Genomic DNA, 24,336 nt, shown 5'->3' with positions numbered 1-24,336 from the left:
ACTAGCAAGGCCTATAGGATTTATCTCAAAGAACATAGGACCATAGAGGAATCCATACATGTGACTTTTTGTGATTCTAATTCAATTCCCAGTACTGTGATAAATGATGACACATATTGTGAAAAAGTTATCAAGAAAGCCAGTGGTGAAAATCCCAAGTCTGCTCAAAATAAAGAATCTACCAGTCCAGTTTTGTCTCGTCAGATTGGAGGAGATATTTCCATTTTATCTCCTGAGCCAGCACGAGAAACTGAAACAGTAAGACCCACAGAAACTCATCAAAGCTCAACACCACAAAGGAAGCCTAGAGAATGGAAGTTCATCAGGGGTTATCCTCATGATTTTATCATTGGTGATCCCTCTCAAGGTGTAACAACAAAATCCTCAACCAAAAGGCAATCCGAACCAAGAAATCTTGCCTTCTTGTCACAAATGGAGCCAATAATGTGAGACAAGCTCTTGAAGATCCATCATGGGTCAAAGCCATGCAAGAAGAGCTTGCTCAATTCGACAAGAATGAGGTTTGGACACTAGTACCTCATTTGGATGGTAAGAAGGTAACAGATACTAAGTGGGTTTTTTAAAAAAAAAACTTGGTGAGGATGGACAAGTTGTTCGTAACAAGGCTAGATTAGTGGCCCAAGGTTACGATCAAGAAGAGGGAATAGATTTTGATGAGTCGTTTGCTCCGGTAAAAAGGGGCTAAGATTCAACCCCCCTTCTCTTAGCCACTAAAGACCATCAGTTAGGTTCTCACCCCCCTACAGCTTTACCTTTTTCAGGAACTGGCTGAAGCATTATGAAGCGTTATACTGGGTTTGCCTTATATGTTGTTGTATTAATTAGATTATTTTCTTCCCTCATCTTTGTTATTACAAGTTTGTAAGAGGGATAGGAGTTGTATGTTTTATATGTATATTATATTATATGATATTATGTAAGGAGTCTTGTATATGAATCTATGCCTGCTTGATTTTTTTCTTAAGATAAAGTATTTATTTCCGGTTTTCAGAGAAAATAGCGATACGGTATTGAGTCACAGGCTCCTATTTTAATATTAAGTATATAAAGTAGTCGTAATACTTTTTGCTATCAGAGTAGCGCAGCCGGAAGCGTGACCATCTGATAGTGAGGGTGTTACATCATGCGTACGCATGGGTGTAAAAATTGACAAAGTCGCGTACGCGGGGGTGTTGAGCAGAGAACATTTTTTGCATACGCATGCCCTGTGTTTTTCAGAAAAACTGTTAAGTCTGTAGAAATCAATTTTACACACCCAGAAAAACTGTTAAGTCTGTAGAAATCAGTTTTACACACCCAACTTCGAACTCGCATAACTTTTTTGTAAAAAATCATTTTCATTCCGTTCTTTGAACGTTATAAACTTCACGGACCCAATTTTCTTTCAAAACATGGTTTACAAAATTTAAGGGTCCAGAAACCAAATTATGGCCTGCCAAAGTTAGTCGAAAATAAGCTTTTACCAAAGTTTATGAAATAAATATCTAGTTTTCCAAGATTCTCAATTTCAAACTACTAATTTCACAACCAAAACAATTCCAATTTCTCCTACATCTTTTTTCAATTATTCCACACCTAATTGCTAAATTCAATTCACAATCCACCATTTTCAATCTTCATCAAACCTCATCAACATCAACAATTATCATCATTTTATAATCATCAAATCATACTCTAAATATAACTCACTCAATCTTCATTCATAATTCATATGCCACATACACAATTCAATCAACAATTCATTCAATTCATCCCTATATGAAGGTTTTCTAGCCTAAGTTTTCACATGACATTATACATTAACTACAAGAAACTAAAACCATACATTGGCCGATTCCTCCTTAAGCCAAAAAAAAAAACACTGAGCTAGCTTCAAGTTTCAAAGACTCCAAATCAATCCTAATAAATTCCAACCACCCAACCCTGAGTTTCAAGCGCTCCAATTCACTGGTTCAACACCAAATTCAACATAATTTCAATCTAATTCATACAATTCATAAAAATTAGTACTATGATTCACAAAATTGGACAAATCACAAGGATTTAGAGTTTATTACTTTATTTACATTACCCATTGATGATTGGAATAAAACTCAGCAATTATCTTATGTTAGATTGCACCTAAACCACTAAAATCATCAAAATCTCTCAAAATCTAAACCAAAAACATAAAAAAGAGGGAAATAGAGAACTGGACACGAAAATCAAAGATCCTTACCACTCTATTTGTTTAGAATCGAAGAGCTCGACGAAACAAACGCGTAGCCGCAAACATTGCACCGATCGGACTTCGAATTGAAAGTTATGAGATAAACAAGAGAAGAGTGAATAGTGGACTAAGGGTTTGGCTCCTCCTTCCCAAACTGAGCGTGTTTCATCATTAATGAAGGGGAGAGGAGGCTGGATTAGAATTTTATACTTTTATATGTTAGACTTGGGTCTAATTTAGATCCGGTTCAATCGGTTTGATTCGTCGGCTTAATTTTGAATCAAAATTTTTAAAATTGATGTTAAAATTCATATTTTTTAAATATTTTAATTTTTTTAATTTATAAAATGTAAATTCCTTAATTTCTTAGACGCATAATTAATTTATTAATTAATTCCTTACTATTTTTCAGGGTTTTACACATTTTGTAAAGCTATAAAAGCTATATTATTGTGATAAAATAATTAGTTGTGAGTGAATATATGTCAATTATTGTGAAACCCATTTGTCTTTGAGATACATGACTTTTGTTTAATTTCCCATCATAGCATGTAACCTAGAATGGCTTCTATACATGAATGCTCTTGTTTTGCAACAAAGGAGCCGTAGAAGAAGATGATGACACAGAGTCACATCTTCCATTATTTTTCTCATCTACCATCTTTTCTTCTTGATCCTGCCCCCATATCACGCCATAAAACCCAAGAGCTATAACACCAGCTCCAATTATGCTACATATAAACCAAAGAGAATAGTAATAAGTATTATAAAATTTATTTCATCATAATGATGAATAATAAAATTAAAACTTGAATAATAATTTGTAGTACATAGATACCTTCCTAGATAGAGCGTGTCCTTAAGAAATGTGACCCCCATGGCAAGTGAAATTACCATCCCCAAAGGATTGAACATAGCAACATACACAGGTCCTCTTTTTCTACATGCCCATATATGCACAATGCTACGCAATGACACAACAAATGTTCCCTGCATACCAATTTACTTTAGTTTCTCGCATTCATCAAATTCAATTTAATTTGTACATTACATTAAATAAATTAGCTTACTGAATACACTATAGCTATCAACTCTGTGTCAGGTTTGAGCAACCATGCTTGTGCACTTGAGTCAACAATGAGAGCTACTATACTTGAAAGGATGATCACAAAACTACAAGAAATTGTTGCTACCATTAACTCTTCAGGGTAATCCTTGATAATCCATGTCTACATTCATTTTTATATAACTGTTATTAGAAAATCAAATCAGAGCAGTGTGCAATGTCTGAATGATAATGAGGTTAATTAGTTAGTTATTCAATCACCTTGACAATGAAGACGAGCGAAAGACAGAAGCTGCCGGCCGAAAGAAGGAAGCCTCCGAGCACCCAATCCGATGGTTCAGGAATTAAGTTTTCACCCGAGACGACGATGTTATGCGTCGGACCACGGTGACTTGTTAATGGGAAGCCTTCGTGTAGGGTCACCACCAATGCCCCTACAATTGAGACCACAGTGCCTATGCTTTTTGCCTTGCCACTCCGTAGTTTCATGTTAAGCTTTTCCAACCTGAAAGAATGGATGCACATAATTACATAACACTTTGTGACTTAGAGCTTTACACCCTTTATATTTTGCAAGAGTTTCTATGGTACCAAACTACCAACCATAGCTAATAATTAGTTACAGAATAATATCTTCGATAGTCGCAAAATATTTGTAGCAGGACAATTCAATTTTCAAAAAAAATGTAATTATCACTTTAATTTTTAACCTTTTATTTTGTTAGATATATTAATTCTCATGTCAAATTTTGACAAAAAGTTAAACAAAATAGTCTTATATTTGTTGTTATTAATAAAAGATATAATAGTTTCTAAAAATGTTTAAAAGTCTTATATTAGTCGCTTCGTATAGATGAACAATCTGATGTGAAACTGTTTTTTTAATAAAATAAAAATTTTGAAACTGATTTGGTGATTAAAATTTGTTAAAAACTAAAGTTATAAACTAATTTAGAGTATTTCTCTTCGATATAATACATTTTATACAATATGATTTAGAGTAAAGTATCGTTTGAGGCAAGTCGCAAAATTATCCGTAACATTTAAATCATTCTATTTAAATATCCAATATTTCAAAATCATCTCAATATTATTCTATAGTTAATGATTTGTTATTAAGAAAATTGCCAGTAAGACAAAATTAAGACGATTTTGAAATGTTAAAGACTTAATTAGGATAAAAATATTGAAGAAAAAAATAATATATTATTCTTAGAAGAATTATCAAATCAACTAAAATGGTAGTAAATTTTAATAGAATGAATTGCATTATGAATTCAAAATTTTTACTCATGCTTGTAAAATAACCCGTAAATAAACTTCAAAAAAAGAAAACAAAATATAGTATATATATAATAAAGTATAAATTATATCTTTTTGTTTTTAATATATTAATTTTTTATGTTTAATTTAATTAAACGTTATTTTTAACTTTAAATAAATTTTATTTTTTTATTTTTTACGATAGATAATTATTCAATTTATTATTTTCTCTTAATCAAAAATAAATTTATTTAGAATAAAAATAATGTGAAGAGTAAAATTAAAAAACTAAATTTATTTAGAATGAAAATAACGTGATTAAGAATATTTTACTTAGATTAATTAAACAAATAATTTTGAATAAAATTTAATTGATTAAAAAATTAATATTATTAGAAGATAAAATTAAATTTTATTTTAAATTAAAAATAAAATTTAATTAAATAAAACATTAAAAATATTTGATACGTTGCAGACAAACATGTATAATTTATACTCTATTATTATATATGTACTATTTTTTTTACAAATTTATGTATTAACCATTCTATAAATATTCTATGATGAGTAAAAATATTTAAGAATAAAATTTAAAAAATAAATTTACTTACAATAGAACTAATATGATTAAGAGTAATTTACTTAGATATAATAAAAAAATAATTAAATAACTATATATTATAAAAAAATTAGTATTATTAATAATGTATCATTTTTATCTCCTAGCATTTTCATTATATTTTAATCCATAGTATTTTAAAATTGTCTCAATTGAATAATCTTTTTTTATATATATCTTTTATGAGAAATAGATACATAGAGAAGATTATCATAAAGAATTTTATAAAAAACTCTAATAATACTAGAAATTAGTTACTAAATTAATTATTATGTGTTTGTATATTTATCGATATTTCATGTAACTTTTAAAATAATTAATCAATAAAATAAATAAATTTATCATAAATATCAAATATATTTTTGTTTTGTATTTTCTTTTGTACTTTGCTATAAAATAAACTTAATTTGATTATATTATAAATTAGTAGTTAATGTCAGATATGATATATTTAGTTTATTGAAAGTTTGAAACACAATAAAATGGAGGGTATGTAATTATTGACAAACCGGGAAATGAGAGCAACAATATAGGTAAAAGCTGGAGTGAGATCCACCATAGCTGAAGCCAATGTAGGAGAGCTATATCCAATACCAGTATACATCAACGTCTGTTCACAACAGCTATCACAAAAACACCCCACCACATAATCAAATCCAAATTCACACATACCTAATTCTGAAATTATTGTCAAATTCCCATTTTGAAATAAATTATAAATTTCTACTCCTAAAGTTGAAATGTTAACAAATTAAAAATTTGTTTCCTATGCTTTTTGTAAATGAAAATATATTGATAATAGAGTAAAGTATCATTTTTGTCTCTAGGGTAAATTTTATTTGTGTCTCTAATACTTAAATTGTCCTGTTTATATCCTTAAATTTATAAAAGTAATTCAATGTTATCCTATCGCCAATTATACTAACAAATCAGATTGTATTTTTTTAATTTTTTTCACTTGAATGTATTCATTTTCAATTAGGTCTCACTTAGATGTGTTTAATTTTAATATTGTATCTACTATTTGTGTTTAGATTTAATTATCTCCTTAAAAAGTGAATATGTGAATGTTGTAAGATTAGTTTCAACTTTTGATGAGTTATTATATATTCGGAGTAGATTATTGGTTCTGTCCCAAATATTTGTATTCTAATTTTAAAAAGAGATTTTTCAGAACTCAAAATAAAGCTCATAATCTGTAATTGACGACAGGATAACATTAAATTACTTTTTACAAACGTTAGAGATACAAATAAGATAATTTAAACTTTAGAGATACAAATAGAACTTATCCAAAACGATAATAAATAAAAACGTTAATTTACTCTTGATAATATTTCTTGAAGTAGTGGTATTTAAGCAATTAGTTTTTAAAATAGTAAATAAGCATTGTGATGTCGGTTAAACATACCTAACCATGCTAAGAAGAAATATTCTGGAGACAACTGCCCTTGTGATTGGTAGGAAACCTCTCTTTCTATGATTTTGAAGTGGCAAAGAAGAAGAGAAAAAGAATAAAGTGTCATTAAATCAAATACTAGAGTCCAACTACATGTGAAAATTCAAATGTAGTCGTCTTTGTTTGTTAAATTATTTTAATAAATTTGACTAAATAATTTTTTAATAATTTTTAATTATTAACTTCATAAAAAATTCACTTAAAAATAATATAGCAAATGGGAAAAATAATTAAATAAATTAGAACCTGTAATAGATAAAGGCAGAAGGTAGAAGGAAACAGAGGGCCATGGCATTTGAATACACAACGAAAACAAAGTCACTCATTCCTTTGGCTGTGGCTTCTTTGATTAATGTGTTCAAACCCACTTCCAAGCACTGAACTGTTACCATTAGTGTTGTCACTCCTGGAATCTTCATTGATTCTGTAATTTCTCTCTGCTCTCTTTAATTAATTCATCACTCCAACTTATTTTAATTTGTTTATACAAGTTCACAAATCAATATTACCTACTTATAGTTGATTTGAAATTCACGCAATCACGTTTATAGGAAGCTTCTGCTGTGTCGTAATGCTTTGTCTAAATTCCCAATTTACTCACTTTTTTTCAAGTACAATTCATAATGTACTTATCGTGGCCTTTGAATATACTCTAATTAAGTAGCCAAGATATCTTTGGCCACTAACACAGTAACACCTAATTGAGAAATGCTTTCAGTCTAATTTTAATTTTTTATTAAATGAAGAAATGAGAAATCTTACTTTATACATGTAGTGATGTAGAAATAAAGTATTTATCAATAAATCATTTTCCTTTCGTTTCTTTATTTTTGGTTAAGTATCTTCTATTAATAAATCAATGATCAAATTAATTGAAGCTAAACAATTTGAATATAAATGATATAAAAAATATTTTATATACACTAAAAATCAACTATTAAATTAGCTAATTATATAAAATATATATTAAAATATAAAACATATATTAAAAATAAGTTAAATAATATATATATTTATACACAAATATATTATAACTGATTTTTAGTGTGAATATAGTATTTTTGTAAATGGTATAGTTGGTTCTAAAGTCGTAATCCATTAAGATTATATCTTTTCAAAAAAAATTTACATTTACACATTTCAGTATTTTTCATCTCCAAAACTTACCAAGAGTACCATAAAAACTTGTAAACATCGAATCTCTTAATATCCGTATCAACACTACCTTCATCATTTTTTAAATTTCGATGCGATTCCACTTGACAGCATAATAAGATGTTGATGGATTTCCACTAGTTATTACTACGCGGTGTTTTTTTGCAAGAGGGGAACATTATTATTACAAGATGCTGATTCCAAGTAATGAATGTCAATCTTGTCCTCTTGAGCAGCCTTTCCCCACATCACAACATAAAACCCTGCTACAATTATAACCGCACCAACCAAACTGCACAGATACATGTTGGAATTCACTTAAGAAAGAGATCAGATAAGAAATACTTGAATTTGAATTTGAATTTAGGTACCTTCCAAGGTAAAAATGATCCCCCAAGAAGATTGCACCCATGAAAACAGTGAAGATGATTCCCACTGGCTTAAACATGGAGCAAAACAGAGGCCCTGCTCGTCTTACGCACCATGTCAATAAGATGAACCGTATCACGTTTGCGCCTATTCCCTATACACATTACACCAACAACCATCTTAAGTGTATACAAAAATTCAGTCACCAAATCAGCTACTTGAATAAAATATATATTAGAATACAAAATACACATTAAAAATAAATTAAACAGTACATATAGTTATATACAAAAATATACAGTAACTGATTTAGGAGCTCATTTTTGAAAAAAATCACGCTTTGGGTGTGAGATTGTTTGTTACCTGATATAGCATGGCAAGCCAACCTGTATGAAGCTTGAGCAACCATGCCTCTGCATCTCTAACCGCAAACAACGCAAATAATGCACACTCCAACGTTGAAAATAAGCTCTGGAAGAACACCATCACCATTAATTCAGGGCATTTCTTTGCAATTGAAGTCTGTAACCATATCATTATTATCATGTGTGTGAATGTAATTAAGTAAAATAAAAGCAACATATATACTACATAATTGAGTAGTGTTGTTTGTGTACTAATTAATTAACCTGATAAATATACCAAAGGGCACCTAAGAAAGAATCACAAGCACAGAAGAATCCTCCTAAGATCCAATTCACTTGCTGTGAAAATTGAAGTGAGAGTGTGGTGGACTGTGTATTATTCAAGATTGCTGGACCCTTGAAAAATATCACAACAAATGCTCCTCCAATTGACACTGCAGTGCCTAACACTTTAGCTTGAGTCCTCAAATCTCTCCAACATGCTTCTTCCATCCTAAACCATTCAATCATTTTTATGTTACAATTAATTACAATACAGTACTATCATCCGTCTAGAGAGAAATGCTATGAGCCATCAGAATTTATTATTTTTGACCAACACTTAGTTATCAACTCAATTTATTTAGTCTAATTTATTTAGTTTAATAATTCAACAACATACTTTATCTCATACTTTTAAACATTAGTGATTAACTAATGGCCAAAAACAATAAATTCTGATAACTTTTTAATATTTCTTGTCTAAAAGACACTTAACGTATAATTTTTTGGTATACTAATTACAAAAGATGTCTTGTTAATGTTATTTAAAATATATTCATCATTTAAGAATGAATATTTACTTTTTTTATGAGATTGTACCACAAATAATTACTTACACGGGAATTTTTCAAGAATCTAATGCAACCAGCAGGAATAATGTTCAAAATAACATAGAATTAGGTACAAATAAAATTACTCTAATAAAAGTTGTGGCGCTCAAAAAAAAACAATCCGAGAAGATAAGAATACACGGTACCTGAAAATAAGAGCTAATAGAAAAGTGAAAGCAGGTATGAGGTTAAGCATGGCGGAAGCAAGAGTCGGTGAGCTAAGTTCTATGCCAACGTAACTCAATATCTGCCCTGAGCATCTGCACCGTTAAAACAATAATAGAAATCAATGGAACCAAATTTGTGTATATGTATATGTACGTAGAATGTAATAAATTGTAATTAAATGGTTTCCTTTTTTGGTAAGATTAACATATACAAATACCAACCCAATCAAACCAAGCAAAAAGAAGCTCCATAGTGAGGAGAACGTGAGCGTAGTAGTACCCTCATCAGATCTGCTAAGGACAAAAAAACGAAAATTAAAAGACCGTAGAAAATGCTAATTCATATATATAATTAAGGAAGGAATTGATTATTTAATAAGAAATTGTTAAAGAACCTGAAGTAGTGAAGGATTGGAAAGGGGAGGAGGAGGAAGGTGGAGATGAAGTAAGAATAGAGAAGCATGACATACTTATTCATTCCATCACTCATAGCGGCTTTGTTTATCACCATTCCCCCACTCTGTGACATAACAACCATCACCATTCCCACAAATGGGAACACATTTTTGTTCACCATTCTTTCTTTCTCTTGCTTGTTTGTTTTGTTCAATCTTAATCACACTACTTATTCTTCTTGATAGGCTATACGTGACAAAAAAGACACATTTTGCCTTGCTTCTTAAGAAGGGAACTACTCTATGTGACTATGACTCCAGTTATTATGGTTTGCACGGCGCAATTCGCGTTGATTGCGACTATATATGCCATATAAATAAATAAATGCATAATTCATGAATAGTTTTAAGCTTTTAATTAAAGTAAAAGATTAAGGTATTTCATGTGAAGTTAATAGTTGAAAATTATTAGATGATAATTTAATTAAATTTATTAAATTATTTAATAATTCTTAACTATCAATTTCACATAAAATTAGGAATAAATCTATATTTTTAAATTTGTGGAGCAAGTGCCCCACTAATAACATTTTTAATATATATATATATATATATATATATATATGGCAACGGATTCCTTATTCCCACTTTTGTGTGGGAGTATTATTAACTATAGAAAAAATATTTACAAATAGAATTCCGTTTTTTTTGTTTCTGAAAGAACTAAAAATAAGACATTTACTCCTTTCATGTGTTTAGCTTTTTAAAATTCTCCGTTCTTTTTTAGCCAGTCTTTCGAAGAAAAGAGTCTCTGTTAGGGTTCTCTATCTCCTACACTCAGCATCAGCACCATTGGCTTTGTCAAAATTCTTTTCTTTGATGTCTTCATGTCAGCTACTACCCTCCCGTCGCACTACACTTTCGTTCGGTTTGTATTCTTGTTCTTCGCCATCGCGTTAATCTGCTAGGTTTTTCTAGTATCGTCGCAGATTCTATAATCCGTGGAAGGGTGTGTTGAGATTTTGGACCGATGTGCTGGCTGGTAGCTAAGTCTGAATGACAGGTCATTACCGTTACCGTTGAAACCTGAATGCTATTCAACCTTCCATACACATCAACATCACCGATCCATATATCTCCTTTCAATTACAACAAAAAATTCTACTTCGTTCTAAGCACTTGATTCTTCAAGTACGAATTTCTTAATCTCCCCCTCAATTTGTGTTATTCTGCAACCTTTTTCCACATCCCTTATCAATTTATGGTTTTATCGGAGTTTATTGTTCTCCCATATTGGATTCCACTTTGCTTATGTAGTTCCCAATCGCATGCACTTATTTGCAGGCTGAACCCTCTTCTTTCAATTTTAAGGATTATAGCGTATCATCTTTTCTGATTCTATTTTGCTAATTATTAATTTCTTGCTCTATTTTATTTGAGAGAACAATTGTCGTTACTCCCGTGCTTGTTCATAGGATTTGCTTCCATGGCTTTCGCTTTTAGTTCTGGGTTTTCGTATCCGTGAATTTAGTTATATTTGAACATACTGTCATCTGGACCAAATTGTTGTATGAATTCTGGGTATCAATCAATCATTTGGCTAATGCAAGTTTGATGTTGTTGATTTTAGGATAAAAAATATGTGGGATTGGGTTTTTGACTTTTAGGTACTATTATATGTTTAAACCATTTCAGATATGCAAAGAGTTGTTTGTGAAAAGGTATGGAAATGTCATTCACTTATTCAATAATAAAAAGAAGTGATATCTTGTATGGCAAATTGTGATTGAAACAATGTAATGTCTATTAGGTGAATTAGGTTTGAAATCATATTGCATTTTAGCTATCTCATAAAAAATATGGCCTTTATTCTCTTCGTTATGTCATTAATTTACATAGCTGCTGCTGCTACTGTTTTTGTTGTTTTAATATTGTATTGGACTTACCTAATGCTGATTTTAAATCACTAGATTTTCTTTCTCTGTGCTTATGCAGCAGGCACTATGATAGAATAAAACCAAACTTTTGAATATCAGTGTGGTTAGTTTACACCTTTATCTTATCTATGACAGCTTTGTTAGAAATTAGAATTGGTTTTGATTTAGTATTTTCTTCTGATTTAATATCCATATAGCATTATGGTAATGAGATTTCTTACTTTAGCCCTTTTTTTGTGTAACATGAGGTGAGTTGAAGATGGCAAACTTACTAGGATATTTGCATTCTTGCCTAAGCACGAGAAAACTTACCTTTTTGGCAATCTTAGTCTCTGGAGAATTGTCTTGCAAATTTTGGTCCATGTTTTCATTGTTAATAAATGCATCACATCTTATTGATAACGAAGTAATTGTTGCTTACCTAATTGCATCTGTGTTATGTGACAGGCATGTGCTTTGTATAATAATGGGTGACTGATGCTAAATGGTGAGATAAAGCATCTCTGTATTTATTTCTTGAAGATTTAAGGGAATGAGATGTTAATGTGACTGAACATTCTTGGTTTATTATTACATCTGGTATTTTGTTTTCTTGTAGCTATAACATATGTGCTACTCCCAATGCCTCTGCTGTTCTTTGCGGGGTCTAATGGTTCTTCTGTATTTTCTGAATATGATAGCAGGTAAAAGTTGTTATTATTCACGCATTAATGAAAAAACAATTTAAAAAGAAAAAAAAGATAAGATTGTATACCGAGCCAAGGTTATTAATAATTCAACTTTTCGTTTTGTGGTCTGATGAATGATGGAGTAACTAGGTGAATTTAGCCAAATTCTTGAGTGGATTCTCAACTGATGAGTTTGGAAAACTCCAAATTAAATTGATGATGATCAAGCATTATTAATATAATTAATTACAAAATTATTAATTTAAATTTTAATTCATATTTGCTAATAAATAATTATGTTACTTGTAGAATATGCTTTGGGCCGAAAAATAGCAAGTCCAATGGAAAGATAAAATTCAACCTTATGCAAAAATGTTTAATATATTGGCTGAATTATTGTTATGCATTATTAGGCCTAAAAATCTTTAAGTCAGCCCAATTGTTTCCTTGAAGTAAGACCAACAAAGCTTGGTCCAAAATTGAAAAAAAAAAAAGCTACATGCTTCCGCAGATACCACATCTTTCATTTTGTGGAATTCAAATTTTTGTTAAGTGGAGTTAATGCAAACATTAGAAACATGAGAGAGAAAATGCAATTGATTTGATGGCATCATTAATACTACACGTTATTAAGCAAAAGGAAAGTATGAAATAATTCATTTTGATTTCTTTGTTCAAATTCATTGAATACTTTTCTTTCTACTCTCTCTCTTCTCTCTCAAACTTTCGGTCACATCCATCAAAAATAGAAGCTAAGGCAAGTTATCAGAAAGAAGAAGAAGTTAGTAGCAAGGCCATTGTGATGATGGCATCAAGAAAAATAAATCTGAAGTATGGTGTGGCTGAGATCTTTACCACAAAAGGTAAGATGTGGTGAAGTAATCTCAAGCCTTCCATACCCGAAAATGGAAGAGATCCACTTCGGTCAGAGGAAGAAGATCCTTGGAAGCATGACTCGTCTCTACTTTTGATCAACCACCACAGGAGGTAGCTACTGTAGCTACGTGGAGGAAGAGGCAGAAGTTAGAGCAGATGGAGCTGTCATCATCAAGAACTCATCAAGGGCTAGAAATCTTTCTTGGAGTGCAAGTCAAGATGGAAGGCCCGGATTGATGAAGATTGGTGACAAGGGAAGACACAGAGGTAATTGCATGTTAGGTTTAACATACAGTTTCCTCTCCTCTCTCTCTGGCCGAACCGATTTTTGCTTGAAGAAGAAGAAGATTAGCTCGGTTCAAGAGTTTCAACTTTGGAGGCTTTCCCTTCTATAAATAAGGGAGAACAGCCAGGGCTTGAATCAAGGAAAAGAGTGAAAGTACAGTGTTCCTATAGGTACCCCAGCTAACAGAAATTCTTCTCCTTCAATGTTTTTTGTTTTGTAATTTTCTGTTTAGTTTTGTCTGTCTTGAGTCTCATGAAAAAAAAGGCAAATAGTGAGATTTGTATAAAAAATCCATAGAGCGGAAAAAGGCAGAGTATCAAAGTTAAAGAAAAAATCCATAGATGTCCTTAGAGGTCCTTTGTACATCTGTGTTGTGTTTCATGATTCTATGGGAATCCCCTTGTAAGTTGGGTTAGTACTTAGCAGTTGAAAGATTGGTAGGTGACCAAGTCAAGTTCAGGATTGGGGATTAGATTCTGGACTTGTCCCGGATAGGAAAGGTAGTTCCTAGGGAGAATTGGTGTATGTAATCATGATGATTATAGTGAAATTCCATCATTGTTGTGGTGGAGACTGGATGTAGGCTGCATTGCACTTGGCAGCTGAACCAGAATACTTCGTGGTGTGATTTTCTCTCTCTCTTCTACTCTATTTCTGTTTTTGCTGCATAGGAGATAAAACTAGAAAATATCTCTTGCCTGGTTACAAGATAAAAAGAAAAAGTCTCTTGGTTAGGTACGAGACAAAAAGCAAAAGTCTCCGGAAGTCATTTCAAAGGCCAGCAAGTGCTACAAGCGAAAAAAAAAGGGGGCTAAGATTCAACCCCTCCTTCTCTTAGCCACTGATAACCATCAATTGGTATCAAAGCTTGGTCTCAAAGAGATCAAGCTTTGCAACTTGGAAAAAAGATCCAAATGGCAGAGAACAGTAGCTCAAACCTAGTGTCCTACAATCTGACAGAAGGACAGTCAAGCAACAGACCTCCTCTTTTCAATGGGAAGAACTACACCTATTGGAATGAGAGAATGAAGATATTTGTGCAAGCAGTAGATTACAGACTATGGAAGATCATCCTGGAGGGTCCTCAATTTCCAACCATCACAAGTGCTGAAGGAGTAGTCTCTCTTAAAGCCGAAGCCAGTTGGACCGAAGAAGACAGAAAGAAGGTGGAGCTCAATGCCAAGGCTATCAACTTGCTCAACTGTGCAATCAACTTTGAGGAATACCGACGGGTATCACGATTCACAACGGCAAAGGAAATCTGGGATAAACTTCAAGTCACTCATGAAGGAACCACTATAGTGAAGAAGACCAGGATAGATATGCTGAACAGAGAATATGAAATGTTCTCAATGACGGAAGGAGAATCAATAGATGAAATGTTTGAAAGATTTAACATCATAATTGTTGGCTTGGATGCTATGGGGATCAAGTATCCTGAATCTGTGCTTGTGAGGAGAATTTTGAGAAGTCTCACAAAAGAGTGGGAAACTAAGGCATTAATAATATCTGAGAGTAGTGGTCTTGATTCCATGACATATGATGACTTGAGAGGAAATTCACTTGCTTTTGAAAACACTTATTTGAAAAAAGATTCAAAAAGAAAAGGAATAGCTCTTACATTTATTTCTAACCCTCTGGATGATGAATCCAGTGATAACTCCTCTGAAAATGAATTTGTTTTGTTTGCCAAAAAAATTCAGAAAAATGGTAAAACTCAAGGAAAGAAGCAAAGGAAGCAGCTCAAGAAACAAAAGAAAGACTTCAGCAAGGTGATATGCTACAACTGCAAAGAGACTGGCATTTCAAATCTGATTGCCCTAAGTTGAAGAAGGAGGAGAGGCCGAAGAAGGGAAAGAAGAAAGGACTGATGGCTTCTTGGGAGGACTTGGAAAATGACTCTGAAGATGATGAAGAATCAGACACCAAGTCTCAACCGTGCCTTATGGCAGATCACGTTGAACAGGTAGTATTTCATAACCCTGACACTGAATACCTCCATTTCATGATTGATCATCTTTCTGAAAAAATTAGATGCTTCTTACTTGATAACCAAGATCTTGAATCATAAATCACTATTCTTAAAGCTGAAAATGGTTTTCTCAAAGATAAATTAAGGGAGGCTGAAACTGTTGTTGAACTTGTTGAAGAAAACAAGCAGTTAAAAGCTCAACTTAAAAGTTGTAAAAGCCATCATTCTGTGGTTGCATATCTAAACTGTTTTAAAGAAAATGAAGAGTTGCTTAAAGAGGTCAAAAGGCTCAAAGAAGACTTAGCCAAGTTTACTCAAAGTTCTGAAAATTTAAATCAAATCTTGGCTAGTCAAAAACCTATTTATGATAAAGCTGGTTTGGGTTTCCATAAAACTTTAAAATTTGTTGAGAAATCTTCTTTTGTTAACATGACCTCATCTTCTAATGATACAAGATTTCAAAACCCAACAAGCTTTAGCAAAACAGCAACTCAAAGATTTTGTAGATTTCCCATTCAATGTTTCTTTGGTGAAAGAATGATTGGTAACAAAGTTTGTAAAATTGTTTTTTACTACAATGGTTTGGGATAAAGAAGATGGTTTAACGTGAAAGGATCCAAGAAGATTTAGATACCTAAGGTCACTTGAGCTCATTTTGTAGGTGTGCCTAGCATCCAAGCGGAAGGACAATATATGGTACATGGACAACGGATGCTCTAGGCATATGACCGGAAAGGCAACCTTCTTCATTAAGCTTGATGAGTATGATGGAGGGTTTGTCACTTTCGGTGATGATGGTAAAGAAAAAATAGTGGCCATTGGAAAAGTTGGTAAAAGCTTCTCATCTTTTATAAATGATGTTCTTCTTGTTGATGGTTTGAAACACAATTTACTAAGTGTGAGCCAATTATGTGATCTTGGATATGAAGTTATTTTTAGAAAATTGGTGTGCTTAGTTATTTGTGAAAAATTTGGGGATATTTTGTTTGAAGCTAAAAGGTGCAATAATGTGTATGGTTTCACTCTTGAGGATTTAAAAGATCAAAAAGTAACATGTTTTACCTCTCTTGAATCTGAAAAATGGCTTTGGCATAAGAAATTGGGTCATGCTAGCATGTACCAAATTTCTAAGCTAGTTAAGAAAAACTTGGTTAGAGGAATTCTAAATATTAAATTTGATAAGGATATTACTTGTGATGCTTGCCAATTAGGCAAACAAAATCCTCTTTTAAATCAAAAGATGGAATTTCAACCAAGAGGCCATTAAAAATGTTACACATTGATCTTTTTGGTCCAACAAGAACTCAAAGTTTGGGAGGTAAACACTATGGTTTGGTGGTGGTGGATGATTACTCTATATTCGGATGGGTACTTTTTCTTGCTCATAAAAATGATGCTTTCAATGCCTTTTCAACCCTTTGCAAGAGAATTCAAAATGAAAAAGATTTAAAAATAGCCCGCTTAAGAAGTGATCATGGAAAAGAATTTGAAAATCAAGATTTTGAAAAATTCTGTGATGATTTTGGAATTACTCATAACTTTTCATGCCCTAGAACCCCTCAACAAAATAGGGTGGTTGAGAGAAGGAATAAAAGACTTCAAGAAATGACTAGGGCTATGCTATGTGAAAATGAGGTTCCAAAATTTCTATGGGCTGAAACTGTAAATACAGCTTGTTATATTTTGAATAGGACTATCATTAGAAAAGGGTTAAAAAAAATCCCTTATGAGCTATGGAAAGGAACCCCTCCTAATCTTAAGTATTTCCATATTTTTGGATGTAAATGTTTTGTACTTAAAAATAAAGAAAATCTTGGTAAATTTGATCCAAAATCCTATGAAGGGATGTTTGTTGGATATTCCACCACCAGCAAGGCTTATAGAATTTACCTCAAAGAACATAGAATCATAGAGGAATCCATACACGTTTCTTTTTGTGATACTAATTCAATTTTCAGTGTTGTGATTGAAGATGATACAGATTGTGAAGATGTTGTCAACAAGGAAGCAAGTGAAGAAAATCCCAAATCTGCCCTATTGAAGAATCTGTCCGCCCAAATTTATCTCATCAGGATGAAGGAGACATTTCTGCTTTGTCTCTTGAGCCAGTAAGAGAATCCGAAACAGAATAATCTATTGAAGCTCATCAAAGCTCAACCTTACTCCAAAAACCAAGAGAGAGAAAGTCTATGAGGGGTTATCCTCATGATTTTATCATAGGTGACCCTTTCCAAGGAGTAACCACAAGATCCTCATCCAAAAAGCAAGCCGAGCCAAGTAATGTGGCTTTCTTGTCCCAAATGGAGCCTCACAATGTGAAGCAAGCACTTGAAGACCACTCTTAGGTCAAACCCATGGAAGAGGAGCTTGCTCAATCTGAAAAGAATGAGGTTTAGACACTAGTATCTAATCCGAATGGTAAAAAGGTAACGGGTACTAAGTGGGTTTTTAAAAATAAATTGGGTGAGGATGGGAGTGTTGTTCGTAACAAGGCTAGACTAGTGGCCCAAGGTTACGATCAAGAAGAGGGTATAGATTTTGATGATTCTTTTGCCCGGTAGCAAGAATGGAAGCAATTAGGTTGCTTCTTGCCTATGATGCCCACAAGGGGTTTAAAATGTTTCAAATGGATGTCAAATATGCTTTCTTTAATGGGTTTATAGATAGAGAAGTATTTGTGGCTCAACCCCCCGGTTTTGAAAGAAAGAAATTTCCAAATCATGTTTTTAAACTTTCCAAGGCTCTTTATGGCCTAAGGCAAGCTCCAAGAGCTTGGTATGAAAGGCTTAGTGCCTTCTTGTTGGAAAATCAATTTCAAAGAAGAACCACTAATACAACTTTATTTATAAAAGTATCAAATGATGATATTCTTCTTGTTCAAGTTTATATGGATGACATAGTGTTTGGATCAGCCAATGAATCCTTGTGTGAAGAGTTTGGAAAACTCAAGACTAGTGAGTTTGAAATGAGTTTAATGGGAGAACTAACATTCTTTCTTGGTCTCCAAATTAAGCAAACTCCTAATGGCATTTTCATTCACCAAGAAAAATATGCGAAAGAGTTAATCAAGAAATTTGGCCTAGAAAATTCCAAACAAATAGGAACACCAATGCATCCAAACACTAAGCTTGATAAAGATGATGATGGCCGAGATGTGGATGAAACTCGGTATAGAGGAATGATAGGTTCACTCATGTATTTTACCTCCTCTAGACCGGACATTGTTCAAAGTGTGGGTGTGTGCTCAAGATTTTAATCTCACCCTAAATAATCCCATCTTTCAGCCGTAAAAAGAATCATAAGATACATTAAGGGAACTTATGATTATGGTTTGTGATATCCTAGAACTAATAATTTTGGTGCAGTAGGGTTTTGTGATGCAGATTATGCGGGAGATCGGGTGGATAGAAAGAGCACCTCCGGAATGTGTTGCTTCCTTGGAAGCTCACTTAACATGTGGTCAAGCAAGAAACAAGCCACAGTTGCTCTATCCATAGCCGAAGCTGAATATATTTCTGCCTCTGCTTATTGTTCACAATTAATTTGGTTAAAAACTCAGTTGGAAGATTACAAATTAAAAATCAATAGCATACCCTTATTTTGTGATAACATGAGTGCAATAAACATTTTCAAAAATCCTGTTTTGCACTCTAGAACCAAGCACATTAAAGTGAGATATCACTTTATTAGAGAACATGTGCAAAAGGAAACTATTGATATTCAATTTGTAAAATCCAAAGAACAGCTTGCAGACATTTTTATTAAACCCTTGTGTGAAGACAGATTCTGCATGTACTCTGAGAAACAATTTGAAAATATTAGAATTAAAATCTGTTGATAATTTGTGAATCTTCTGATTCTGTGTGATTTTGTCTCATAGGTAGGGAGGAGACAAATTGAAAGACGTGACGAACTGGCATTGATACAGGGGGAGACTCATTCTGTTTTTAGTGATCATGGGCCCAACCAAATCTTCTATTAACCATCCATAACCTTGGCCCATTTCCTTTTGATCCTCATTTTTTAATCGCACCTTTAGGAAGTTGTCATATCAAATCTTGTAGGAAGGTGTTGTTGTCAAATCAAAATCTTTTTCTTCCCTCATCCCTTGATTCTAGGAGCTAACCCTTCAGTTTTAATTTTAAAATCTTTCTTTGATTGATAACCACGCCACTTCATGGTCCATTACCCACATTACCCTCTCTTTCCAATTAGCATTAAATGCTCTCATAACCTCCTACCTCTCCCCAATCTATTCGGCCACTCTTTCATCTTCTCTCTCCCTTCTCCATTTTCATAACATGAAAAAGAAAGTTGCTCCAAGAAAAAGTAATCGAACCCCTCTCTCCAAAAATCCTCCATTTTCTCCTACCCCTCAAACACATACTCATATTCACATCCACTCTACGTCCTCCTCATCACCATCCTCCTACTCAACGGAAGCTATGAGAAAGAATGTTATTCAGCCAAGACAGTCATCTCGAAAGAAAGGAAAGGAAAAAAAACCAATGATTGATGAAGAAGATGAGTCCCAAACTTCTCTGCCTCATTCACCACCAAAGAAAGCTACTCCTCAAGCTGGTGGGCGCAGTGTACAGCATGCAAAAGGTTACATTTTTCGTAACACCAGGGAACTACCAAATTTGGAATCACTTGATTTCAAAGATAAGTACAACAAAGGTCACTCACACTTTGATCCAGGAAGATTTAACTCATGTGCTTCATATGAGTTCCATAATGAAGTCCTGAAGAAGCGCACTTATGTGCAACCCACTTAGTGAACTTGGAATCACTTGCTACAAAAGGAATCAACTTTGTTACACTCTTTGAAAATCTGAAATGGACTCCTCTATTCAGCATTCAGAAACCTATGTATCCTTCCCTAGTTCGTGAGTTCTACGCGAACATGAGATTTATTGTTGGCGCTATTCATTCATATGTCAAGCGGGTTCACATGTCCCTGAACAGAGAAACAATTAGTGCTGCCTTGGGATATGTCGATGAAGAAGCAGCCGCTTATATGACGGGAAAATGGGATTCATAGATTGGGATTAGTTATCAGATAGCTGTGAACCAAATATGTGAGAACTTCTTCAGTCTGGATGGCACAGTTCTGACCCACAAGGCTCTTGGTCCTGAAAGATCACAGCTGCACTGGATCATCAACCATATTCTGATGCCTCAAAGTGGTTCATATCACAGAGTAACCGTTTCTGATACTTTAGTGCTTTTTGCTATTATCACTTCTTCTCCTATCTCTTTTGCATATTTAATGGTAAGACACATGTGAGAATGTGTTAGAAGTGACAAAAAGGCTAATCTTTCTTATGGAATCTTTCTTACATGCATCTTTGAATATTTTAATGTTGAATTAACTAATGAGGATGTAGAAAATAAAGTTTCCATGATCAAAGGAGGAGGCGCTACTGGTTCCGTAAAAGGTACCAAAGGAAAATGCTCCATGTCCTCTGAACCATCTGAAAGTGATCTTTTAAGTCATCCTAACGAGCTAGCCAAGGTTGCAGAATCCATCAAAGAGGTTCTCAGTGAATTCTCTAATATGTCAAAAATAATGGTACAATCCTACAAAGCTGCTCAAAAGCAAGCATATGAGAATGAAAAAGCCTGGACCAAATGCAAAGAAAGAGTGAATCTAATGATTCAGAATCTTGAACAAGAAACGGGGGCTGCAAATGAGGATGATGCATCTGGCTCTGAGTATAACCTGTCTGATGATTGATCTATTTGTCACTTGTTGAACTCTAGTTATGTTTTGGTATTTTGTATGCTGTTGGATACTCTGGACCACTGTTATTTTGTTAAACTCTTGAATATTCTGATTCTAGTTATATTTGTTTGCATACCATTGTCTTTGATTTTTACAGGTTTCCCATTGATAACAAAAGGGGGAGGAAGAGCTGAAAATTAACAGGGGCTGAAATCATTTTGATTCATGATCACCCCTGTGCATAAGTTCTATATTCCAATGGTCATGCTTTATGATTAATGATCTGATTTATGATTAATGATCTAATAAGTTGATATGTTTGCTGTTTGGAACTTATTTATGTTTTGATAATTCCATTGTGGTCTGATATGTTGAATGAATGCTTTATTGGATTGACAATTTTCTGAAATGTTGAATGATTATGTTTTTGCTTTGATTGCTGAAAAATTTTCCTTTTGATCAAATGATTAGGTAGCAAAATTTTTTGGGATTATCAATTGATGAGTTTTTAATTGAAATGTACTCAGTACTCAGGATTTTTATGTTTGTATTGAGAAGAAAATCATTTATATGATAACAAATTAGTTTTGTTTATCACTCTACTTCTGCTCATAAATCAAGCTGTTCAACATTTCAAATATTCCATATGTTGAATACATTATGGCTTTAAGCTTGATTCTAAAAGTTACAGGTAAAGCTTCTCTTAATAAAATGGTTTGTATTAAAGGGGAGCTATGTAACATTTGGAAAGGGAGAGGAATTCTAATCTTCAAAGGGAGTACTCTAATCTCTAATTTCTTTCCATTTTAATTTTTTAATAATGTTTGTCATCAAGGGGGAGATTGATGAGTTTGAAAAACTCCAAATTAAATTGATGATGATCAAACATTATTAATATAATTAATTACAAAATTATTAATTTGAATTTTAATACATATTTGCTAATTAATAATTCTGTTACTTGTAGAATATGATTTGGGCCGAAAAATAGCAAGCCCAATGGAAACATAAAATTCAGCCTTATGCAAAAATGTTTAATACATTGGCTAAATTATTGTTATGCATTATTGGGCCTAAAAATCTTTAAGCCAGCCCAATTGTTTCCTTGAAGTAAGACCAACAAAGCTTGGTCCAAAATTGGAAAAAAAGGCTGCATGCTTCCACGGATACCACATCTTTCATTTTGTGGAATTCAAATTTTTGTTAAGTGGAGTTAATGCAGACATTGGAAATATGAGAGAGAAAATGCAATTGATTTGATGGCATCATTAATACAACACGCTACAAAGCAAAAGGAAAGTAGGAATTAATTCATTTTGATTTCTTTATTCAAATCCATTGAATGCTTTTCTTTCTACTCTCTCTTCTCTCTCAAACTCTCGGTCACATCCATCAAAATGGAAGCTAAGGCAAGTTATCAAAAAGAAGAATAAGCTAGTAGCAAGACCATTGTGATGATGGCATCAAGAAAAAGAAAATCTGAAGTATGGTGTGGCTGAGATGTTTACCACAAAAGGTAAGATGTGGTGAAGTAATCTCAAGCCTTCCATACCCGAAAATGGAAGAGATCCACTTCGGTCAGAGGAAGAAGATCCTTGAAAGCATGGCTTGTCTCTACTTTTGATCAACTACCACAGGAGGTAGCTACTGTAGCTACGTGGAGGAAGAGGTAGAAGTTAGAGCAGATGGAGTTGTTGTCATCAAGAACTCATCAAGGGCTAGGAATCCTTCTTGGAGTGCAAGTCAAGATAGAAGGCCCGGATTCATGAAGATTAGTGACAAGGGAAGACGCAGAGGTAATTGCATGTTGGGTTTAACATACGGTTTCTTCTCCTCTCTCTCTGGCCGAACCGGTTTTTGCTTGAAGAAAAAGAAGATTAGCTCGGTTCAAGAGTTTCAACCTTGGAGGCTTCCCCTTCTATAAATAAGGGAGAACAGTCAGGGCTTGAAGCAAGAAAAAGAGTGAAAGCACAGTGTTCCTATAGCTACCCCAACTAATAGAAGTTCTTCTCCTTCAATGTTTTCTGTTTTGTAATTTTATATTTTGTTTTGTCTGTCTTGAGTCTCACGAAAAAAAGGCAAACAGTGAGGTTTGTATAAAAAAGTCATAAAGCGGAAAAAGGTAGAGTATACAAAATTAAAGGAAAAAGTCATAGATGTCCTTAGAGGTCCTTTGTACATCTGTGTTGTGTTTCATGATTTTGTGAGAATTTTCTTGTAAGTTGAGTTACCACTTAGCAGTTGAAAGCTTGGTAGGTGACCAAGTCAAGTTCAGGATTAGGGATTAGATTCTGGACTTGTCCCAGATAGGAAGGGTAGTTCCTAGGGAGAATTCGTGTATGTAATCATAATGATTATAGTGAAATTCCATCATTGTTGTGGTAGAGACTGGATGTAGGCTGCATTGCACTTGACAGCTGAACCAGGATACTTCGTGGTGTAATTTTCTCTCTCTCTTCTACTCCATTTTTGTTTCTGCTGCATAGGAGATAAAACTAGAAAATATTTCTTGCCTGGTTACGAGATAAAAAGAAAAAGTCTCATGGCTAGGTACGAGTCAAAAAGCAAAAAGTCTCCAGAAGTCATTTAAAAGGCCAGCAAGTGCTACAAGCAAAAAAAAGGGGCTAAGATTCAACCCCCCCTTCTCTTAGCCATTGATAACCATCATCAACTATTGGAAGCATTGCCATTCCAAGCATTCTAAAGCATTCTGGTGTTATTGGTTGGTGACCATTTGCAATGGAGCGTTCATCTTTCTTCATGTTTGTATTAGCCATATTGTGTTTCATGAGGATGAGTGATGAAGATGACTATTACAGTATGATATGAGATGGAAATCTACTAGGCATAATTTCATGTGTAAAAATGGATTTATTCTTTGTGCGCGCTATTGGTTCTCTTGCTTTTAT

At 33.2% G+C, this 24,336-nt stretch overlaps 2 protein-coding genes and 1 pseudogene across 5 annotated transcripts; 1 reads left to right on the top strand and 2 right to left on the bottom strand.

The window, feature by feature from the left end:
* Nucleotides 1–2,632: 2,632 nt before the first annotated feature.
* LOC130982765 (WAT1-related protein At3g28050-like) lies at nt 2,633–7,281 on the bottom strand. 2 transcript variants are annotated; one of them, XM_057906847.1, is made up of 7 exons: nt 6,884–7,278; nt 6,590–6,655; nt 5,688–5,801; nt 3,558–3,801; nt 3,301–3,459; nt 3,069–3,220; nt 2,633–2,961 (listed from the first exon to the last, which is right to left on the bottom strand). In XM_057906847.1, the coding sequence occupies exons 1-7, from the start codon at nt 7,054–7,056 to the stop codon at nt 2,799–2,801; spliced, it is 1,071 nt and encodes a 356-aa protein (XP_057762830.1). In that variant the 5' UTR covers nt 7,057–7,278; the 3' UTR covers nt 2,633–2,798. The 2 variants fall into 2 exon arrangements, with proteins under 2 accessions (XP_057762830.1, XP_057762831.1); XM_057906848.1 differs by lacking the exon at nt 5,688–5,801 and having other exon boundaries at nt 6,884–7,281.
* Nucleotides 7,282–7,723: 442 nt separating this feature from the next.
* Nucleotides 7,724–10,199, bottom strand: LOC130982737 (WAT1-related protein At5g40240-like). 3 transcript variants are annotated; one of them, XM_057906813.1, is made up of 7 exons: nt 10,036–10,199; nt 9,788–9,856; nt 9,545–9,658; nt 8,791–9,019; nt 8,525–8,683; nt 8,164–8,315; nt 7,724–8,084 (listed from the first exon to the last, which is right to left on the bottom strand). In XM_057906813.1, the coding sequence occupies exons 1-7, from the start codon at nt 10,140–10,142 to the stop codon at nt 7,940–7,942; spliced, it is 975 nt and encodes a 324-aa protein (XP_057762796.1). In that variant the 5' UTR covers nt 10,143–10,199; the 3' UTR covers nt 7,724–7,939. The 3 variants fall into 3 exon arrangements, with proteins under 3 accessions (XP_057762796.1, XP_057762795.1, XP_057762794.1); XM_057906812.1 differs by having other exon boundaries at nt 7,727–8,084; nt 8,525–8,632; nt 9,961–10,197; XM_057906811.1 differs by having other exon boundaries at nt 7,728–8,084; nt 9,961–10,197.
* A 1,957-nt stretch (nt 10,200–12,156) lies between these two features.
* Nucleotides 12,157–24,256, top strand: LOC130980639 (vacuolar protein sorting-associated protein 55 homolog; annotated as a pseudogene).
* Nucleotides 24,257–24,336: the final 80 nt, after the last annotated feature.

Source organism: Arachis stenosperma, chromosome 5 (assembly GCF_014773155.1).
Source record: "Arachis stenosperma cultivar V10309 chromosome 5, arast.V10309.gnm1.PFL2, whole genome shotgun sequence".
In the NCBI taxonomy this organism is placed as follows: domain Eukaryota; kingdom Viridiplantae; phylum Streptophyta; class Magnoliopsida; order Fabales; family Fabaceae; genus Arachis; species Arachis stenosperma.
This window is presented reverse-complemented; position numbering and strand designations above follow the sequence as displayed.